General features: G+C 39.8%; 1 protein-coding gene across 1 annotated transcript in view; it reads right to left on the bottom strand.

The window, feature by feature from the left end:
• Positions 1–42: 42 nt before the first annotated feature.
• The window catches only part of LOC123961768 (cortactin-binding protein 2-like), a 49,845-nt gene continuing 29,864 nt past the window's right edge, over positions 43–20,023 (bottom strand). Inside the window, exons 3-4 of the mRNA XM_046037425.1 lie at positions 1,834–2,064; positions 43–91 (exon numbers count right to left, since the gene is read on the bottom strand). Of these exons, the coding sequence (XP_045893381.1) occupies positions 74–91; positions 1,834–2,064 (249 nt within the window). The 3' untranslated portion in view covers positions 43–73. The remainder of the gene's footprint in view (positions 92–1,833; positions 2,065–20,023) is intronic.

The following is a 20,023-nucleotide window of genomic DNA, read 5'->3' as shown; positions in this document are numbered from 1 at the left end:
CACAAATTCACACGGTATTTTCTTTTCTGTTACTCACCCACATTCATTCTGCCAGCCTCTCATCCAAACACTTTCACACATCCATATTCCTCTACACAGAGGGAGAGAGAGTGAGAGCAATGGGACAGGGCCAAAGCAGACATCTGGCTGCCCAGTTAATCATGGTCACATAATCCTAAAGAGACCTGGAACAAACACACACTTGTATACACACACAGTCAACCAAACAATCCAAAACAGATATGACATACCAGAAAATGGGAATTAAGTTCACACATACACAACATACACACGCTGGTATTCCCATCTTCCAAATTCAAATAATGCACAAGCATACACCAAAAACATTAACGCACACAGAAAAGCATACAATTTTCTCTTTCCCACATCGTCCTCTGGAGAACGTCAACAAGAGATTTGAGTCATGTGTAAATAAAGTGTGGTCAAAGACAAGAAATCTCTCTTCCAAACTGGCATGTCTTATTTTTATTTACCTTTGTTTAATTTGACTACTGATCTACAGCAATTAAAATGAACTTAATTATAAACAAGTTCATAAATGATGTATTTTGTAAAATGTGAATGATTTGTAGCCTGGCCGCTGTGGCTACATGACTCTAAAGATGGTGATGTTGGTTTCTCTGTTGGTCCGATACTACTACTACTTTCAGGTCCACAGGGAATAAATCCTAATAATTTTGGTTATCCCCTGACTTTCCTGTAGCACCACCACCAGAGATCCCTTAAAAGACTGAATTAAAATCCTGCTAGCCTCAGCTGCACTTCGAGATTAATGCTCTAAGTATAACATACTAACCAGTATGGGATTAATGTTGACAGGGAACTTATGTGTGAGTCAAACAACATCTGGATCTTCAAGAAATTAATATTCTGTATGTCTATCTCAGAGACATTAAATTCCGTCATTGGCACCCTGTGCCCCCTGTTTCTAACCCGAAAACTACGTTTTGTCTTGTAAATTTACAAATGTAATCGACATTGCTGATAACAGAAATCCGTTGATTTGCATAACGCATGTCGGTGCATTGCAATGAAGGGCTGAAGCGCCTACGAGTACGACCACCCAACAACAAACATTTGAAGCAAAATCATCCAAGTTCTTGCCTGTACCAGTACCAAGATGAAAACAGACACAAGAAATGTTCGCCTCATTTATTTATGTGGCAATTTGCAACCTTGAAAAATATCAATATTCGATACCACGGGGGAAAATTGACACAACATTGATTAAATTACTGAATATAATTATTGAATTACCTTGTCAACGTATCTTAGTAAGTAAAGTTAGTAGTACTGTGTGTTAAGCAGAGCTGCATCGGTTTATTTTACTTCTGACCTAGTATTTCCTATCAACTGAAAACTCTGCTATCTGAGATTCCTCAGGTCTGATAGCTCTGAGGCGGATTAGATTTGTTTTGACAATTATAAATGTCTGTTAGGCAAACAGGACAGCTATCTTATCAACAACAGTTTACTGGGCCATCTTGTTTAATACTTTAGTGTTGTTGACAGGAGCGACGTCTCCAACTTCTCCAGGTTCTTTATAGAGGACTTTCATATGGGCTTGCTTGAATCTAACTATTGGCCTAACAATTATAATGTGTGCGCCCATCGGAACTTGCAGAGTATTTGTTGGTCATACAGACTTCAATAGAGTTTCCACTGACATGAAGGTTAAAAGCTGACAACATCCTTTTGGGAATTAAAATGATGTTTTAAGAACAGCACTGATAGCTAGACTAATGACAATTTAGTTGAAATGAAATTTCAAAGCTGGAATTGTCTTTCACTCCAAACTCCTTGGTCTCTTACCCTTTTCTGGCGGCTCTCGGCGGCGGCCAGTTGGGCTGACATGCGTTCCTGCATCTTCCTGCAGTGGGCCATGACAGCCTCCAGAACAGAGATGGGGCTGGAGCCCAGGGGCCGCCGCTCCTTGTCTCCTCCTGGGACCCCGCACTCGAAGTCCCTCTGAAGTGCCAGGAAGGGGTCGGTCAGGCTGTAGTGACCGTATCGCTCTTGGAGGAACACCTCCTTCCTCTGAGCCTAAAGAAAAAAGAAAAGGGGAGAAAATATTATTTAATAAAAAAATATTAGTTTACTATATGGATAAAAAAAAAAAGATTGATGATTTTGTCTCCAGACCCCGATTTGGTCTTGAATATTAAAGTATCAACACATTAAACTGGAATGTTAGTGTTTATACACTTCTTACGTTTTTAAACTAAGATCAATCTTTATCACTTTTTTTGCAATTTGTTATTTTCTAACTTTCTCTAATGGTTTAATTTTTCTTGTGATTTGACAATTTAACAAGGAAAAGTATCTCTTCAGCTGAACTGCTCACAACTAATTAAGACACAAAACTTGTGATGAGAAATGACAAAAGATACATCACTGCGTTTAAAGTCCCATAAAAAAACTTGCTTTCAGTATTTAAATATTAATGACTAAGCAACAAAAAGTTAAAGTTAGGAAAAAACCATCCTTAAAAATTTCTAATTAAAGACATTATACTCTTCCTTTTCCCAACTCAAAGTCGCCAACTTCCAACCAGTGACAGGAGCACAGACTCATGTAAAACAACCACAACTATTTTAACTTTGACAGAGATGTGCGTTCATGTATGATCTCGTCACTTGTAGTAAGACAGCATTTAAGAAGTGTGTTTTCGGGCCCTTTAAGGAGCTCAAAAAGGTTGGGAGCCACTGAACTACAAATACTTGCACACAAATATGTGGTATACTAACCAAAAGTAATTACATTTCAGTTTCTCCACTTTCTCAAGCCATTCCACGGCTTCAGCTCAAGATGTCTGCAGGCTGTCATAATAATCCTAATTCAGTTCATGTCCTGAACAGTTGCAGTGAGTGCGTATGTTGACATCAAACAACAGTTAATGAGAGAGCAAGCACATATTTATGGTTATTATAAGGATCTAATGATGGTACTAATTTAAGTCCACGCAGCATCAGCACCTATCAACGTCGAGGCCCAAACCCCCTTTCCTACTCAGTGGTTCAGGAGGAAGTCCAGTCCATCAGGCCGTGGACCCTGAACCCCCCACCACACACACCCCTGTGTGCCCGCCTGCCTGACTCCACAACCACTCAACACTGCAGCAGGCCCGGCTGCTCTCAGGTTACACAGACAGACGGAGATGGTAGATTAAGTTCTCTGAGCTGGTGAGAAGCATGATTATGGGAAAATGTCGATCTGGGTATCACAGCCAGACCAGGTATCGCAGTTTTCATACTAGGACTCAACTTAGCACCTTTTGTGGATAATTTAACTAGATGATCTATCGACTGACTGCAAAACTTCACTGTGGCTGAGAAATTCTTCAACAGCACAGCTGCCTTCTCTAATGTTTATCATTCATCTTCTAGCTTCGACTTCCAAGAGAATGTAAATAAAATGATGTTCAGCAGATGAATCGGAAGCCCAAGATGAAAAGCTTTCCAAACAGCATATGAGGGCAACGTTAAATGTTAATAATGCTTCGGGCCAAAAAACAAAGAAAACAGCAACACTAAATGTATCATCTGTCAGAGATCAATGCGCTTACCAAATATCAGACAAATCTGCACAGAACTTTTTGTGGTGGAAAATAAAACTTAATCCAAACTTTCTTGTGTATTCATATGCCTTTTGGAATAACTACCATTATTTAGAGCCTTTTAGGTTAGATTTTGTACATTCCCACGGCGCCATTAAACTTAAAGCAGATATAAAACAGCTCGGTTTCAAAACAGCCAGCAATGTGACAGTGACATACGCTGGCTGCACACAAAGCAGTGGCATCATTACTCATGCAAACCTTTCCTCCTGTTCCTTAGATGATTGAATGTTTACATGCGAGTGAAACTTTGAATCATTCCCTTGTGGCGACATGCAGCAGGTGCGACACCACTAAAATTAAAATGTGACAAAGATAGACAAAAGAAGACAAAAAAAAGATCCAATGTGTAGGTCTAAAGAACAAGTTTAACCGTAGACGCACTGGATGTACTCTGGTCTAGAATCAGGTTTGTATGTACAGTATGTTTTAATTATTCTCCTTTGTATTTATTCACTACCCAACTATTTGTTATGTACAATTTACTTACAGTAAAGCAACTGTAGATAAAGGTTGGTGGTGAAAGATGTGAATTATTTTGACCTTCAGTTGGAAGGTACCCCAAGTTAGTTTTAACATTTTCACTGCCTGTCCACCTCCCAAATTTTCCAATGTCCCAGCCAGGTTTCTAGATAGGTGCTCACCCTAAACAGCCGGAGGGCTCATTTCATCAGATCCTGTGATTAGTAAATAGGATAAAGCCCCTGTAAAGTCCTGCGTTATCCTACTACTGCTGCTGCTCCAAGCATAAGCTGGCCCTGAGCACACTTCGGTCACATTAGCCTCATCAAACCTGCTCTTAATCATTCTGACCACAACCAGATGACCACTCGCAGTAATCCAACTGTCAAATAATACCCAACCAAAACCCACTTGGCTGCAGTACAGCAGCTGCAAAGACACCAAAGTCTCTGACCATACGTGGTGGTAAGAGAGTTATAACTCTCTGAAACATCCTGTGAGGGTAATAAATCAGGATCACTTCCCATACATTTAAAATGGAGATGAAGTACTAATATAAAAAGGTAAATCAATAACAAAAACCATCAGAGCTGGTTTAGCTAATTTTTGAAATCTATAAAATCTTTCAGTCGAGTCACTTGTCAAGGCCAAACACGTATTTGATCTTTAAGCAGCGTTCTCTTTCACAATGTCAACTGCAGGCATGGATGAAACAGTTTTAGAAGATTTTCATTAAAATACTTATGATTCATATCCATCAGCAGCAGAAGGTTGGTGAAGGAGGAATATTTAATAACCGGGCGAGAGACATTTAAATGAAATGTGGAGGCGAGAAAAAGACAAAGAGCCATGAGTGTGAGAGACTGAAGAACAGACAGCAGGGATAAAGAGGAACGAACGGCGAGAAGGTGTTGCAAGATGCTTTGCCAAAGAAGGAGATGGAGTTTGGAGAGTCAAACGACACACACACACACACACACACACACACACACACACACAAAGAGTATGGAGGATTGATGGTGAATCCCCAAGACGACAGAGGCAGCTCACGATACTGATGGCCTTCTGTGAGCAGGCCAAGATAAACACACCACAGAAGAAAGGTGTGCGTGTGTGACAGAGACAAACAACGGAGAAAGTTATTCTGAAGATGTGAAGTTGTGGAAAGATTGGAAAGACAGGAATTAAATTGAAAGCTGAAATGTATATCCAAATATATGTAATAAACACACACACACCTTTCTCTGTGGTGTGTTTATATTGGCCTTGTCCCCGCACTTCTGCTCACGGTCAATCATTAATCACTTTGGAAACGTTTTAAACTGAACCAGCAGTTGTTACCGGCACTAATTAGAAACACGAAGAACCCAACTAGCGCGGCAAATAACCGACAGATTGCTACATCAATTAATCATTTGGCCTATAAAATGTGAAGAGTACTGAAAAGTGCCGGCTACAGTTTACTAAAGCCTAAGTCGATGTCTTCAAATAACTTGTTTTGTCTTTCAAAACCCTGAAATTATTGATTAAGTATCAAGTAAAACAAAGAAAACCCCATAATCCTCTCAACTGAGAAGCTGGATGCATGGAGTGTGTGGTTTTTGCTGGGAAAACTGACTAACAATTGTTCGATTATTAAAATAGTTTCAGCTCTGAACCCAACAGATAGATGACTCAACTCTGAAGCTGACATACACAGAAGGCACCGTCTGAACCATCTGAAGGGAATCCTCTGTAAAAGTAAATAATCGGGGGGGGGGCGACACAAGGCCATCTTTAAACTGCCCCTCACCTCCCAGGATCTTCCTGTAAATATTTACATAGCAGCAGAGACCATTACAGCTCTCAGTCAGCCAGCTGCTGCTCTTCACTCCCACATCTTCAAACTCATCAGATTTAAGGTGTTTGGCTGTTTTAAGTGTATTCCTGAGTGAGTAAGTCATAGAGAAGAAAAAAACATTTTCTACAGGTCTTAACTCAACTTCATCCTTGTGTGCTCCAGCTTTTTTTCCATTTTTTCCCGGAGGTGTTACATCTTTAAAGTTATTCTCTCTGATTATTAGCTTTGTATTTTATTATTGTTTATTTTATCAATTTAGTGTTTCACTGTGCCAAATCAATCCAATGTAGAACAGAAAAATGTACTTTTAACTCAGAGATGCAAGTTTTTAAAGCGTATCGAATTATGTTATCGACTTTTTCGCTGTCTTCAGAAACAAGTCAGTGTCTTTGTTTAGATTTCAAAAGAGTGGTCTAATACACCAGCAATGATATTTAGTTTTCATGCTGCATACTTTTAATTGTTGAGTTTTTCTTTTGTAAAGATATTCAAATTTGAAAGGAGGAATGCAACCCAGAGTTTAACTTTTATTCTCGCTGACACTAAAATAAACTTCACCAATATTAAAGCAACAATTTCTCATACATTTACAAGTTATTCTTTCCCCAAATTCAGCATGGCAAGTTTCTCTTTGTATGGAGCTATGGAAAGCTTTGTCAGCATTTCCTGGTAGTGAGGCTCAGGGTCATGGGTCACCTTATTACAGAGTCTGGGTTAGAGCGAAATCTTTGAGATCTCATCAGCTGTCGAACGCTAAGCTTCCCTGAGGCTCTACCGATCCCATAGATCGGCTGCTCGTCAGAGGAAAGCCACATTATTCAGGAGAGCTTGCAGTATAGCTTTTGTAGGGTGATACTGATGTTTTTCTACTCAAGCTTCCAAGAGAAAACATTTCTTTCAGAACTAGAACTCTTTTGTTGCAATCATTCTGAAAAGTTGACGTGTGCCTAAGATCAGATAAAGACAAAAGGAGCCATATAATCCTAAACACAGTCAATCACTTATAATTTTATTAAGACAAAATCTCAAAAAAAAAAAATTCTCACAATCTTCATCAGTGAATAAATCCATTCACTGATGCTTGAGATAGTCAGGACGTTTCCATAACAACTCTGGGGGGGGAGGGAACTGGACAAATCGTCCTTTAGTTATGTTGGCAAACTACTGTTTTCAAGGTTAGGATTGAATGCTCAAATCACCATTGATGAATATCACATTCATTCACATTTTGGATCACCACATCTGGAAACCAGCATCTTGACTACTACATCTGACTGTATTAAGCGTTCGATATAAGCTACAAGTGTCATATGAAATGACAGAATGGCCTGCAGCCCGTGGTTTGCCCTTCAAACTGTGCATCACTTAGACTGATTTAGAGATAGCTGCACTTAAAGGATACCCCAACGCCAAGATGTTAGATTTCTATGGCTCAGATATTTCTGATGGCTCAGTTAGGCAGAAAGGCAGGTAAACTCAGATTTATAAGTGAGGGGATTTAAGTTCAACATGTCCACGTTTCAGTTTTACAGTGTGAACCGCAGCCAACTGAGGCCTCCCAGCAATCACTATTAATAAAGTTTAAATAAGATGTTTATCTAGTGGTTTGGTGGGAGTAGTGTATTAACAAGACGGGCAATAGCAAAACTATAGTATTTACAAGTGCAGCAGTGTTGAGGGCTCAGTATTATTAGCATCAACCTTTACAGGCATGCTGCACTCAGTGGGTGAGAGGGTTCAGGGAACACAGCCAGAAAAAAATGGGAGTTTGCCTTAGAGAGACAGAGATGGATCACCGTAGGAGGAGATGGAAGAAAGTGAAAGACAGACAAGAGGTTGAGAAATGCTGCCAGAAAGGACAGTATACAACAAAGAAAAAAAGAAAAGGAAAAAAAATAAAGAGAGACAGACAAGAGCAGTGAAGCAGAAAAAAACCTAGCAACTGGGGCACAGACAGGCCCTCAGCAGAAAAAAGCAGAGCGGTACTCCAAACTTTACATGGCGGAGAAAAGAGCAGCATGTATTCAAGTGTCTCATTTAACTCCTTTCATGATTGTGTGAATGTCAAGTCAGTGGCCATCTGCCAATCCAGCTGATGCAAAAATAATCAGGTCAAACAGAGGAGCCGTTGATGTCCGGAAAAATACACAAGCAAACATTAGATCGCAAGAGAAGGATGTGCTGGAGGGTGCTTGATTGAAGTGTGTGATGCTCAAGATGCAGCTCAGTTCAGTATTATACAGCAGAGAGTTTCAGAAAGAGCTGAAGAATTTGGGAAAACCTCGAAACACGGGACAGTAAACCCCCAGGAGAGGCAGAGTGAATGAGAAAGACTCTCCTCTTTCAATAGCCGACATCTTGATTGATCATGAGTGGTAAACTGCCAAAAAAGTGTTCAATCAGCTGGCTATGCTTAAAATAATGAAAGCCAAAATAATTAAGAAATTAGACAAGAAGAAGAAACTCCTGCTTAATGTTGTATTCAAAAATGTCCCTCGTGATGTCCCGTGGGAAGCATAAAGACAAGTCGTAATTTGAGATCCACTCAGTCTAATAGGTGTCCTGTTCCAAACGAATGAATCACACCTTGACATCAGTTCCCTGCTTCTCTCTGCCAGACGGCTGTTCATCACAGCAGTTCTTTTTTCCCCCCAATGAGTCAAATGTACAGAACTCTTGGTGACATTGGTTGTAAATGTCATTAAAGTGCACATGGTGATGCGTCATCCAGGTCATGGTATATCTAGTCCAGTTGCCTTTGACTTCACTGACAAAGGCCGCTGGACATTTAGCTTTACAGCTATGTTATAACCAATATGATTCACTGATTTTTAGCAAAAAAAAAAAAATAGAATTGCCGTTTGTCTCAGTTTTATATCCTTGTAAACTACATATTTTTGGAGTTTTGGACTGCAGTTTAACATTACATAAGCAATTAAATTATTTTAAAAATAATAGATATGATAATGCAAAAATATTAGTTGCAGCCTTGGTTAATCCTCAAAACAGCAACCAAAAAGCCATTATAAATACACAAAAGACATCAAGACCCCTGTGAGACTGGTGCCTGTGAAAATATTGTTCTGTTGCTGGATGCTGACTAATGTAATAACGCTGGAATGCAATTCTAACTTGTGTTATTGTGACAATATCAAAAGAGACAGAAAGTAAAATAAGCACAAAATGACGCATACGGTACCAACAACGCTTTTCTGTTCTGTAAACTTGAACAAAAAAAAAAAATAATAATAAAAATTTCAGCAAGATGACCTCCAGCAACTGTACTGGAAACATTTTAACGCATTTAAAAAAAACAAACAAACATACATTTTGAGTATTGACTTAATTTTGTCATTACATTAGATTAAATATTGTGTGTGCAATCATCCAACAGTGCAGGCAGCAGCAGTCCAGCAGTGCGATGAAACAACCTCCCATGAAGAGAGCACCACGGATTACGTTGGAAACTTATGGAATAAGCAAAGAGCCTTGAGGTGCAGAATCACAGCTACTATAACCAAGTGTTTTTCATAAGTGGTGCCAGTCTCCTGCCGTGGGGATCATAATCAACACTTTCTGTCAGTCGCTGTGCTGCCGGTTACGGCTGCGCTTGCCGGGAGGAATGTCCCATCAATATATCAACCTTTCCCTCTGCGGGTTCTTGTTTCAGCCACTCAGGGTCGGGTCAGTGTGACGAGGCTGTCAACTACATCCTGTTCAGACCAACCTCTGCCTTCAAGCAGAAGCCACTCTTACATTTGTCCCTTTTTGTAATGTCTTGTGACTGATGCGTGTGTGGCAGCATTGGCTCAGCGCCTTGCTCAAGGACACTTGGCATTTAAACTGTTCAAGTGCAGTTTTTCAGGTTATTCCTTATAATTTGCTTTGCGAGAGATTTTTTTACTAGAGTTGTTTTTATTTATTTTTCCATAACATAGACGGCCAAATATACTCAAAATTATGAATAATATAGATATTGTGGGATAGAAGAGTCACGTGTGATTTTACAGAAATACACTGTTTTTTTGCTTAAAGAGGTGGTATTATGGATTTTGGCTTTTTCCCCTCTCCTTTATTGAGTTATATATCTTTTTTGTGCATGTACTAGGTTTGCAAAATGAAAAAGCCCAAAGTCCAGCACAAAGGGAGTTCCCATCTCCCACAGAAAACACAGCTCGTTTGTTGTCCAGCCTTTAATTCCCTTTCTTGTGACGTCACAATGAAAATACGTGTCATAATGCTCGCCGAGCGGCTAGTCCGACACGCCCTCAAAAACACCGGTGGAAAAAACAGTGAGCTGCAGCACACAGCTCTCCTCTCCCTTCCAAACACTAGCTACCCTCCAGGCAGTCAGTGGACATGAAGTTGTTCCTGTGATGTAGAGACAGTGCTCAGTTAAAACTTTATGGATGAAAGACTTTTGTTACAGATTAATAACTCACCACTCTGAAACTCTTGCTCCAGTCCATGTTGCCAAGCTGGTCGGCAACATGTCGCCTACAGCTGAATGGAAGCTGGTTACCTTCTTTTCGCTGAGCCGCCTTTCTCTGCTTCTGATTGGCAAGTAGTCCTTAACTAGTCCCAACAAAGATCATTTAGAGACAAGATGTATCACTCCATAGCTAAAACGAAGCCTTCAACTCACAGGGTGAAAAGAGGAGCTGCAGCAATGTGCAGTATGACAAAAAATTGTTTTTTTAATGAAAATTAAACCATGTAAACCTGTTCTGGTACAACCGCTAAATAAGATTTTGAACCTGAAAATGAGCATAATACCACCTCTTTAAAGCCTAAAAGTAACGTTGTATTGCAAGTACAATTTGTGTTGGTGTTAATTTCCTTAGTTCATGTATACAATTTAAGGTAGAAAGTGGACTTAATGAGAAAGGATTGATGTTATACATTTGTTTGAAACTGAGAATAAAAGACAGTTTAAAGACCACAGAAGTAAAGTTACTTTGTTGTGGTCTTAATATGATCTGGAAAGCAATCATTTAGAATCAAAAGTCTGAGACGTGAGTGAACATTTTTGTATCAGTGGCATCAACAAAGAAAACTGAAACTAAAAATTCCTACAGAATCTGTGAGTGAATTTCCACCACATCCCCCAAACTGTGCAGATTAGAGCTGGGCGATATGGAAATCAGTATTTCAATGAAATATTAATTTACATAAAAATGTATACAAAATGTATGCAAAATCAAGCAGAGTCAAACAGATGCTCATAACAATGATCTGTGATCCACTGTGCATTGCATCAGACCTTGCAGTTGAAAATCCCCAACAGAGAAAGTGCATAATCTGCTTAGTCTAACATATACAGGGGAAAATTCAGTGTTCCCTCTATTTTTGCTGAATTTACAGACTTCCACTTTGCCTTGAGCCTTCTTTCACCTTTTCACAAACACAAATGTGTGCTATTACGACCAAGAAATTTCGGAGTACAAATGTGAGAAATTACACCTACAAGCATCAAGAACTCTGCAGCTTCTCTGCACGATAACTGACCTGATTTCTGTTGCACTCCTGAGGTGCCTCCTCATTGAACCAATCTTGATTAGATTTTCTAGGTCAGATCAGTGACAAGCTAACAAACAGCATTGAGCAAGAAGAGAATTCGGACTCCAGATTGGCTGAGGATGTGGAGGGGTGATCTTTTTGGATCAATTTGTGGTCTCTGGAGATATGGAAGCCTCCAAAACATTGGCGGACTCTCTCTCTCTCTCTCTGTATGCCAGCAAGGGGTGGATAGTCCCTCGGGATGCAATGACCCTGGGGATGTTGGCAGCAATCCGGAGGCCATCTGTCATTCACACACATGTACACACACCAATTAACGCATGTTCGCTTCAACGCGCATCCTTCTAAATTATCATTGAGCTGTGATTTGGAAACGACATTTAAACCCAATAAACTGTTGAACATAAAACAATCTTCAGACACTTAAGAACTGTAGGTGACACCTTGTCAAAGAGCTGAAGCTAAAAAAGGTCCACTCTGTAGGCTACTTTAACTTGTTTAAAACTCAATAAAGATCTTGAAAAAAATAAATAAATAAAAAAGGTCATCAGCTACAACCGCAAGTCTCCTCGACAAAAGTCACAGCAATTAACAAACACACAGAAAAACCTCCAGACAAACACGGGAGTGTTGGAGCTTTCATATGAAGACCTGACCTTTTAAGTGTCAGAAATTGTGAAAAACGGCCATCGTAATTTCCAGGAGCTCAAAGTGGCATTTGTAAAATGCTTGTTTTGTACAACCGACAGTTCAGGTTGTCTAACTGTAAAGTATTTTGAATTGCCTTGTTGCTAAAAAGTAATATACATTAGGGCTGGACCTTAATATTCGAATATTCCATCGAATATTCATTCAATTTTGGTATTCGAATATTGATTTTTTTTCCCCCGCACGGCTGACCTCCGTCCACAGCAGTGAACTTAACGCTCCAGTTCACATCAAAGGGAAAACAAAAAGAAGCCCTCAGCCCTGTTAGCACTTTAAACTGCGTGATGACAATGGCAGTGTTGCAGTTATGGGGTTTAAGAACATTTAGTAGGCTATAAAAAAAAGTTATAAGCAAATTTTTGTTGTTACTTTCCGCTACCGGAAACTGTGCTCATCCCGTCTGCTCTCTCTGGACCCCCTGCCCGGTTAATATATTCCTGTGATCTCTTGTGGACCTGCTTAACTCAGCCTCTCACCCTCTGGACTCTCAGCTACGGTTCCCTCCTGCTCTGCACTGCACCAACCTGGTTCTGCAGCATCTTCCAGTCTGCCTCGTTCCTCCCTGGCTCAATTTCCGATCACTTCGACCGTGAAATAAATATTCCTCTTTTATCTAACTCCAATATAATTATCTAGCCTACATATAAATAAAGAAACAAAAGGCTCTCTCTCTTCCAAACACGCATACACAGTCGTGACCGCCGTTCGTTATCTCTCCCCCGTCAGGTTTCTCACTCATGTCATTGCCAGAACTTTTTCTTCCTTCTGTTATTGTGCTTTAATCTATGAAATACATAGCTATATCTCGTGAAATTACAGCCTGCTTCCAGCTGGTGTAACGCAACCAGTAACCCTCCACCCCGCGGTGCCATCAAAGCTTCGATTATTTGCTTCGAAGTTCAATAAATATATATACATACATACAAGAAAAGAAAAATAATTATTGATAAGAAAATTGGAAACTTCCATATTCAGGCTGGCTGTGTGCTACAACTTGAGCCCTATTTCTTTAGCCGTTTACATTTTTGCAAAATCGGCGCCAACAAAAGTATGCTGAATTAGACGTTCTAGCAGTTAGCAATGTACCCATGGATGCAGAGACAACTATCACTGGATTACTTAGTAATACTGAAGAAAGCTTCACTTCAGATTCACTTTCAAATTCTAAGTTATATATCCATCTTTCTTTCTTTGATTTCTGAGCAGATATATGGACGTTGTAGATGGGTATGTGTATGTCTGTGTGTTGAGATCTGTCCGAGTTGTAACTCTGAGAAGGAGTACAAATTGACGCAATTTACGAGAATCGGGCGCTACTCCCCAAGTTGCCACATCTTCTGAGCAAACTCCAACTGCTGACTGTGTTGGTGAACAGGCCAAATCAGCAGGTCAAAGTACAATAACTATGTTGTAGTTGTTTTTAGAACACCTGCACGCACCCGTCTCTCTCCTCACACAGTATCTTTGCATCGCAACTCTCAGCCTAAGAATGAGCAGCAAGGATCTTAAAAGTAAAAAACCCTAACATTACTTTCTGCTCATGTGTCAACAGGGGCCCAGCTGCTCATTTTAGCCCCAGGGTCCACAAGCAGGTTAGTCTGGCCATATATATCATCTCTTTGTATGGTAATATTGAGTTATTCCCCAGCTTTTCTTTGTATATGATTTTAGTATTTCAGTGTTTTAGTGTATACATAACAGTGCAAGGCACTGTGAGGCATCTTTCACATTTTAACACAGCCAGATCATATACATTTCATATGTATGCAGAGTTTCGATGGTTGGTGGTTACATCCCAGCAGTGAGTGAGAGAGAGCATCTGACACTATGACCTGCAATCACGAGGGATTTCACTGTGCTGGAGGGATCGTTATGAGCAAAAGGGTTTGAATGACAAAGAGAAACAGATAACAGAGCGTGAGCTACGGTATGGACGGGGGGGGGGAGGTATTGGACGTACAGTGTAAATTAGATTGAGATAAAAGAGACGAACGGAGGTTCAGAGGGGGAAACAGGAAGAAAAGGCTCGGAGAGACTGTAAGAGAGAGCGGTGGATGAATCGACGGAGAGAGAAAGGGAGGATGAAAGGGAAAGATGAGAAAAGGCGAGAACCAGCAGAACAGACGATTACCGCCTCCTCTGCCAGGCTGCGTTCACTCACAGCTACGACTCCTCAGAGTTTCCAAACGCGTTGACTTGGTTCAAAGTGTCAGCTAGCCTGAATGGCATCATCGTTTTATCACCTAAAACTTGCCAAAACAAAGATCCTGTTTCATTTAATCTTGTGCGAGTGGCAGCGGCCTAAATGTTAAAGTTGGGAATTCCTGGCTGGACATAGTGTTCACACAACTGTGGGGCCTTTTATTATCCTTTTATTGATTCATGGATTGATTATATATTCTGATGAACAAATCATTTTTTTGAGTCAGAAAAGTAAAATGTTAATCCTGAACAGCGCAATGTGACATCTTAACGTTGGTTGTTCTGTCAAGACCAACAGTCCAAAACCTAAAGATACTTGAGTAACTGTCACATGTGGTATATATGTGGTATATTTGCTTGATAAACAAGTTACACAACAAATTTATTAATTGATTGCTAAAAAAAATAAAAATCAACCACAAGATGTGAAAATGCAGGATGTCCTTAAATTTAAGACCACATTAACCCTATAGTACTACTTTACAGTATTCTACTACTTTGTCATGATGCTCACTTTTTTCTATTACACCAAACTGACTTAAGTGGTCAAAAAATCCTGGCCTGGCCTTAGATTAAACAGGATGGAAAAAAACTGTATGTGCCATATTGACATACAGTCAAAAGAGAGCATCCTCTCAATGGAAATGGAAAAATGGTATTGATGGACGCCCAGCAATGGGCGTGTCACCTTTTGGGAAACATGTGTGTGTAGCAGAGTCTCAGGTGCTAAGTTGTAGCACTCAGTATGGCTTTCTACAACAGGCTAGCTTAGGAAATTCAGTTTCAAGACACAAATGATTTTTGTTGGAATATGTGAATCTTCTTATACAGAAGTGTAGCCAACAGTTGGACGGTTTTTCTGAAAGAAAGAAAAAAGGATTGATTTTCTTTCATACTTGTGGTCGCACTGTACAAACTACAACCTCAGTGCCTGCTTGTGGCGTCACGTCTGCAAACTTGATTCCCCACTAGTGGAAGCGATTCCAAAATCCATCAGTCATTTATCAGTCTCTGTGGTTGGTTGAGGCAGGGGGGCTGGTTTGTTGTGTTGCCCCCGGGGCATCAGTGCTGTCAGCAGAGGCACACAGCTGACATCACTCTGACATCAGTGAGGAACCAGGCCATTCTTATATAACCAACCCAACAACAGCACAGGAATAGATAGCTTCTGGTGTTTCCAGCTGTAATTCAGCTTTGGAGACCAACAACGTGGAAGTTATGCGTTTTCATAACAATTTCTTAGCAGGTGCTAAGACAGAACTGTGAAAAAAAAATGTTTGTTTTCCCTTTTCTGGCTATTGTACTTCGAATAAAGATGGTAGTTAGTGAGAATTTCATTTTACCAGATGGTTGCTGCACTGCTGCATCACCTGTGATATTTAATAGTTAGGAAAATGGCATTTGTTCTTTATTTCTTTTAGCAAAGAAAGTGGGTCACTTAAAAAGATGTGACAATCTAACCATAAAATTGAACTGTTCTATTTCAAAGTGAGAAGCAGCCACATCTCCTCAAGCTGATGGGTGTTAGAGCTGAAATTATTAAGCCATTGCAGATAGATAGAAAATGAATTGTCACATATAAACCAGTAATTTTTCAAGCAGAAATACAAAACATTCTCTGGTTCTAGCATGTGGTGATTTACTGCTTTTCTCTGTTTTCTGTCATTGTAAACCAAATAACTTTAGGTTTTGGATGTTTTTTTTTACCATTTCTGCCACTTTACAAACAAAACCCAAGTGTGATTAATGGAGAAAAGCATAGACGGATTAAATGAAAATAATAATTAGCTGCAGCCCTAATCAATTTGTTCCAGCCTTTCACTTGAGCTATAACAAATTTACACTATTTTTTCTTCTTTTAGACCCATTTCATCCAAATTCAGCTGGACAGCTGGTCTGATATCTTTTGAAACTTGGGGTTCTTCACTAAAATTTAAAATAACTTCTGTGGGGTTTAACAGTGTTTGGCTGTAAAAGTTTCACGAAACATCGGTGAGGTTTAAGGAGTTTATCAAGAACAGGGTCTGTTGAAAAGTGTGAAACTCCAAATCTAAAGAAATTGGATTTGTTTTCAAAGGGAGGAGACGCAGCATCTTCCCAACAGATCATCCTTCACATTTACTGTTAAGGTGTTAATATGCAGACTAGAGGCTGAAGGAGAGTTTACATGGTGATATTTTTACCCAGAGTCCTACGGGGTGGCATCTTTATCCACTCATGTTTAATGAGCTCAGCTGACAACCTCAATGAAAGTTTGATGAAGCCCCAGATACTGTATGCACACACACACACAGTAAACCCATACATTCACAGCTTGCGGCTGAGTTATCTGCTGCGTGAAAAAGTTGCTTACGATCTAAGGATAAGTAATTCTCATGTGAATGAGCACAGAGACCCACTTTATACTCTCATGTGATGTTTCATCTCTGCACACACTAATGCCTGGTGCACACTAGAGGATTTTCAAATCTTGACCGATTTTTGAAAACATGGAATACCACAGATATAACGGCAGATTTAACCGATTTTTAATATTTTAATCCACACTACAGGATTTTCTGATTGTAAATCTGCCCAATCATCCTCTAGAGTGGGGCCAGCATACATCTCTCTCTCCCTCATACACACAGTAACCAATGAAAATCACAATTCAACATTCCCAAGACTTCCTAACCCTGCCATCCGTAAATCTCTCTCTCACACAAACAAAAATGAATTTAAATTTTTTTAAGGGCGTCTGTCTTATGGTAGCGGTCTTTAATTGTCTGCTAGAATGGGTGCCATAGCTTGACTAAGCTCATATTTAAAATAATAGCGCCAAAATTTTGGGAAATACGATTATGTGCTATGTCTGAGTGAGATGAGAAGATTAATAACAACTTTGTCCTTGAGTGTGGAGATAAAGCCTTTTAGCTTAGCTTAGTTTATCAAGACTGGAATCAGGGGAAAACAGCTAGCCTGGTTCTGTCCAAAACACTATGAGATGTTATTTACTGAAGATTAAAGATGTTGTTAGTATATGTATTTTTGGGCACAGCCCTGCTAGCAGTTTAGCCCTGTTCTGGGCGTTACACTAAGCTAGGCTAAATGTGTCCCAATTACAGCTTCATACTGAACACACAGGCATAGAATTGATATTGATCTTCTCATCTCACTCCCAGAATGAAAGTGAATAAGTGTATTTCTCAAATGGTTAAGTAATCCTTTAACACTGATGCATGAAGCTGTTCGCGTTGGCACTGGTATCAAATATTTTCAAACAATACTCAGATCTACTTATTAAGGTCGACGGTAACAGCAAATACAAAAAGAGAGTAAAATTTAACAACTTAATTGAAAATTCAGTTAGAAAAGCTGTCAATAAAAGCCCAACTACAACAGAAAATATTTAACTCTTATAGTTCATAATTGCAGGTAAGATTACATATAAGGACTTTAAGTCTTTTTATGCATAGCTGCAGTTCAGGCACTACAACCCCCCCCCCCCCCACACACACACAAAGACACAACACACGCATAGCCACATTTAGATTCCATAAACTTTTCAATCCCTTAGCTATATGCAAATGCTGTTTGTAAATGCAATAAATAAAACTTCAGACAAAAACATACTGAGGCAAACGCTTCAGAGCAACATACATTTTAGTTATTGTACATACAAACACACACAGAGCATGACTTGCAGCTGTGTGGCTGTGCTGCTCAGTAGTGTCAGCTCCTTGCAGCCTATTTTTATCCTTAATGCCACAGTAAACCAACACAGGCCTGCTGCTTGATTAAACCTCATAGTCCCTGTGGACAGAAGCACAAAAAGCCCCACCAACATCTGATATAGGGCCGCAAGTGTGTTTATTACTTACTGTGTGTGTGTGTGTGTGTGTGTGTGTCAGAGTTTGTGGTGCAGTCATGCGCATGCATATCATATATATCTTTTCTGATTAAATGTGTGTCAGCACTTTATTTCCGGCTGATTTAACCCCATGCTGGCAAAAAAAAAATCCTGCAAGTAAAAATAAAAACGCACACACTGACATAATCACACAACTTTAAGCTGCGGTTAACCCCTGCTAGCACAGATACACATACAGAAACATGCAAATACACACAGTAATTGTTTAAAACCAATGTGGCTAGTTTGTGGATAAATACAAAATAAAAAAGGTACTAGTCAGGAGTCACACACACACACACACACACACACACACACACACACACACACCCCTCAGTACATGTAAACACTCGCACACTGAACCTGAATGTGTGTTTAAACACCGGCTTGGCAAGGGAGACGAGATGAAAAAGGCAGAGGTACAAGCCAAAGGGCTGGTATCCAACAGCTCCTCTGATATCACACATCAGTTAAAAATCACAGAGCTCAGCAACCCTGGACACCTGACCACACACACACACACACACACTCACAAACAAAGACAAATATAGACAGAAAAACAACACCATGATGCTCCAGTCTGGAAATCAAATTGTTTTTCAAAAGACCACAGCAGCCAGTAAATGCTGAAGTTTCATAATTTTACCAGAAACAACACTTTTAGACATCTGAATGATGGGTTACCTGCCAAAGTGGCTGGTAGGGAAGAGAAAATGCCACAGCCGCAAACAAACTCTTTTCACAGAACATTTTGGTTTTGGCTGGTGGTCACTTTTCACCCTGGGAAAGACTGCTGTGTGTTCAAAACACTGAGGTGTTTTCCCCAAGCCATTACAGGAGGGCGGGGCAACAAACAACTTTTTAAGTACAGATCAAAATCTGTGTATAAAAGCAAATATCACCAGAAATGCTTGGTTAGAATTGTGGTATTCTAATAAATTAAGATTTCAGTCCTAGTTTGGAGATTTGGTGACACACCTAGTTACTGATGGTAACAGCAAGTGCGATTTAATAGTACAGGTCTCAGAATTCAGGGAGCAGCAAAACAAACTACTGTTGTTTTAATAAAGAAGTCAGGCAGTAATAGATCTTTTTGTGAGCAACCATGATCTGATTTTATGCTGCATATTACATGAGTCTGCAAACAGCAGTGGAAGGAGTTAGTCACCACACTGAGAAGTTGGAGGTGTGCAGCCTGTTGCCTTCAGCTCTTCATCCAACAGCTCGCTCTGGCTGCTCCTTCTTAACTCCTTCCCACCTTGACTTTGATACTTCTGACTTTTTCGAACAATTTTTGGAAAAGAAAATTACATTATGCATTCCGGTACAATTACTCACTTCAAAGGAGGAAGCTGATCAAAGACTTGAGAGCAGCTGGTGAAACTGTTTTTACTCTGCATACTTAACCTGGATACGTTCTCTGTGCTAAGCGGAAACAGAGACCGTTTTGTATTTTGGCTTGAAAAATTACTCAACCCAACAATAGCACAGGATTCAATCAATTCATAATTTAAGTCAAGACAAATTCTTGGGCTTCTTTACAAATTGTTTTGATATAATATTTCCTGAATTAGTTTATTAACTCACAGCAACAACAGTGACCTCAAGACTCGGAAAATAATTTCTTTTCACATCTTTCCTTTGTGCCTCAACCACAGGTATTTAATCAACACACAATTGCTGTGATAAAACTGCTTGCTTTCAAGCGTACTCAATCGTTGCTCACCACAGAGCAGTAAGTCGCTATGGATAAAAAGTCTGATAA

Source organism: Micropterus dolomieu, linkage group LG22 (genome assembly GCF_021292245.1).
Source record: "Micropterus dolomieu isolate WLL.071019.BEF.003 ecotype Adirondacks linkage group LG22, ASM2129224v1, whole genome shotgun sequence".
In the NCBI taxonomy this organism is placed as follows: Eukaryota; Metazoa; Chordata; class Actinopteri; order Centrarchiformes; family Centrarchidae; genus Micropterus; species Micropterus dolomieu.
Note: the sequence above shows the minus strand (reverse complement) of the source record. Positions and strands in the feature narration are given on the sequence as shown.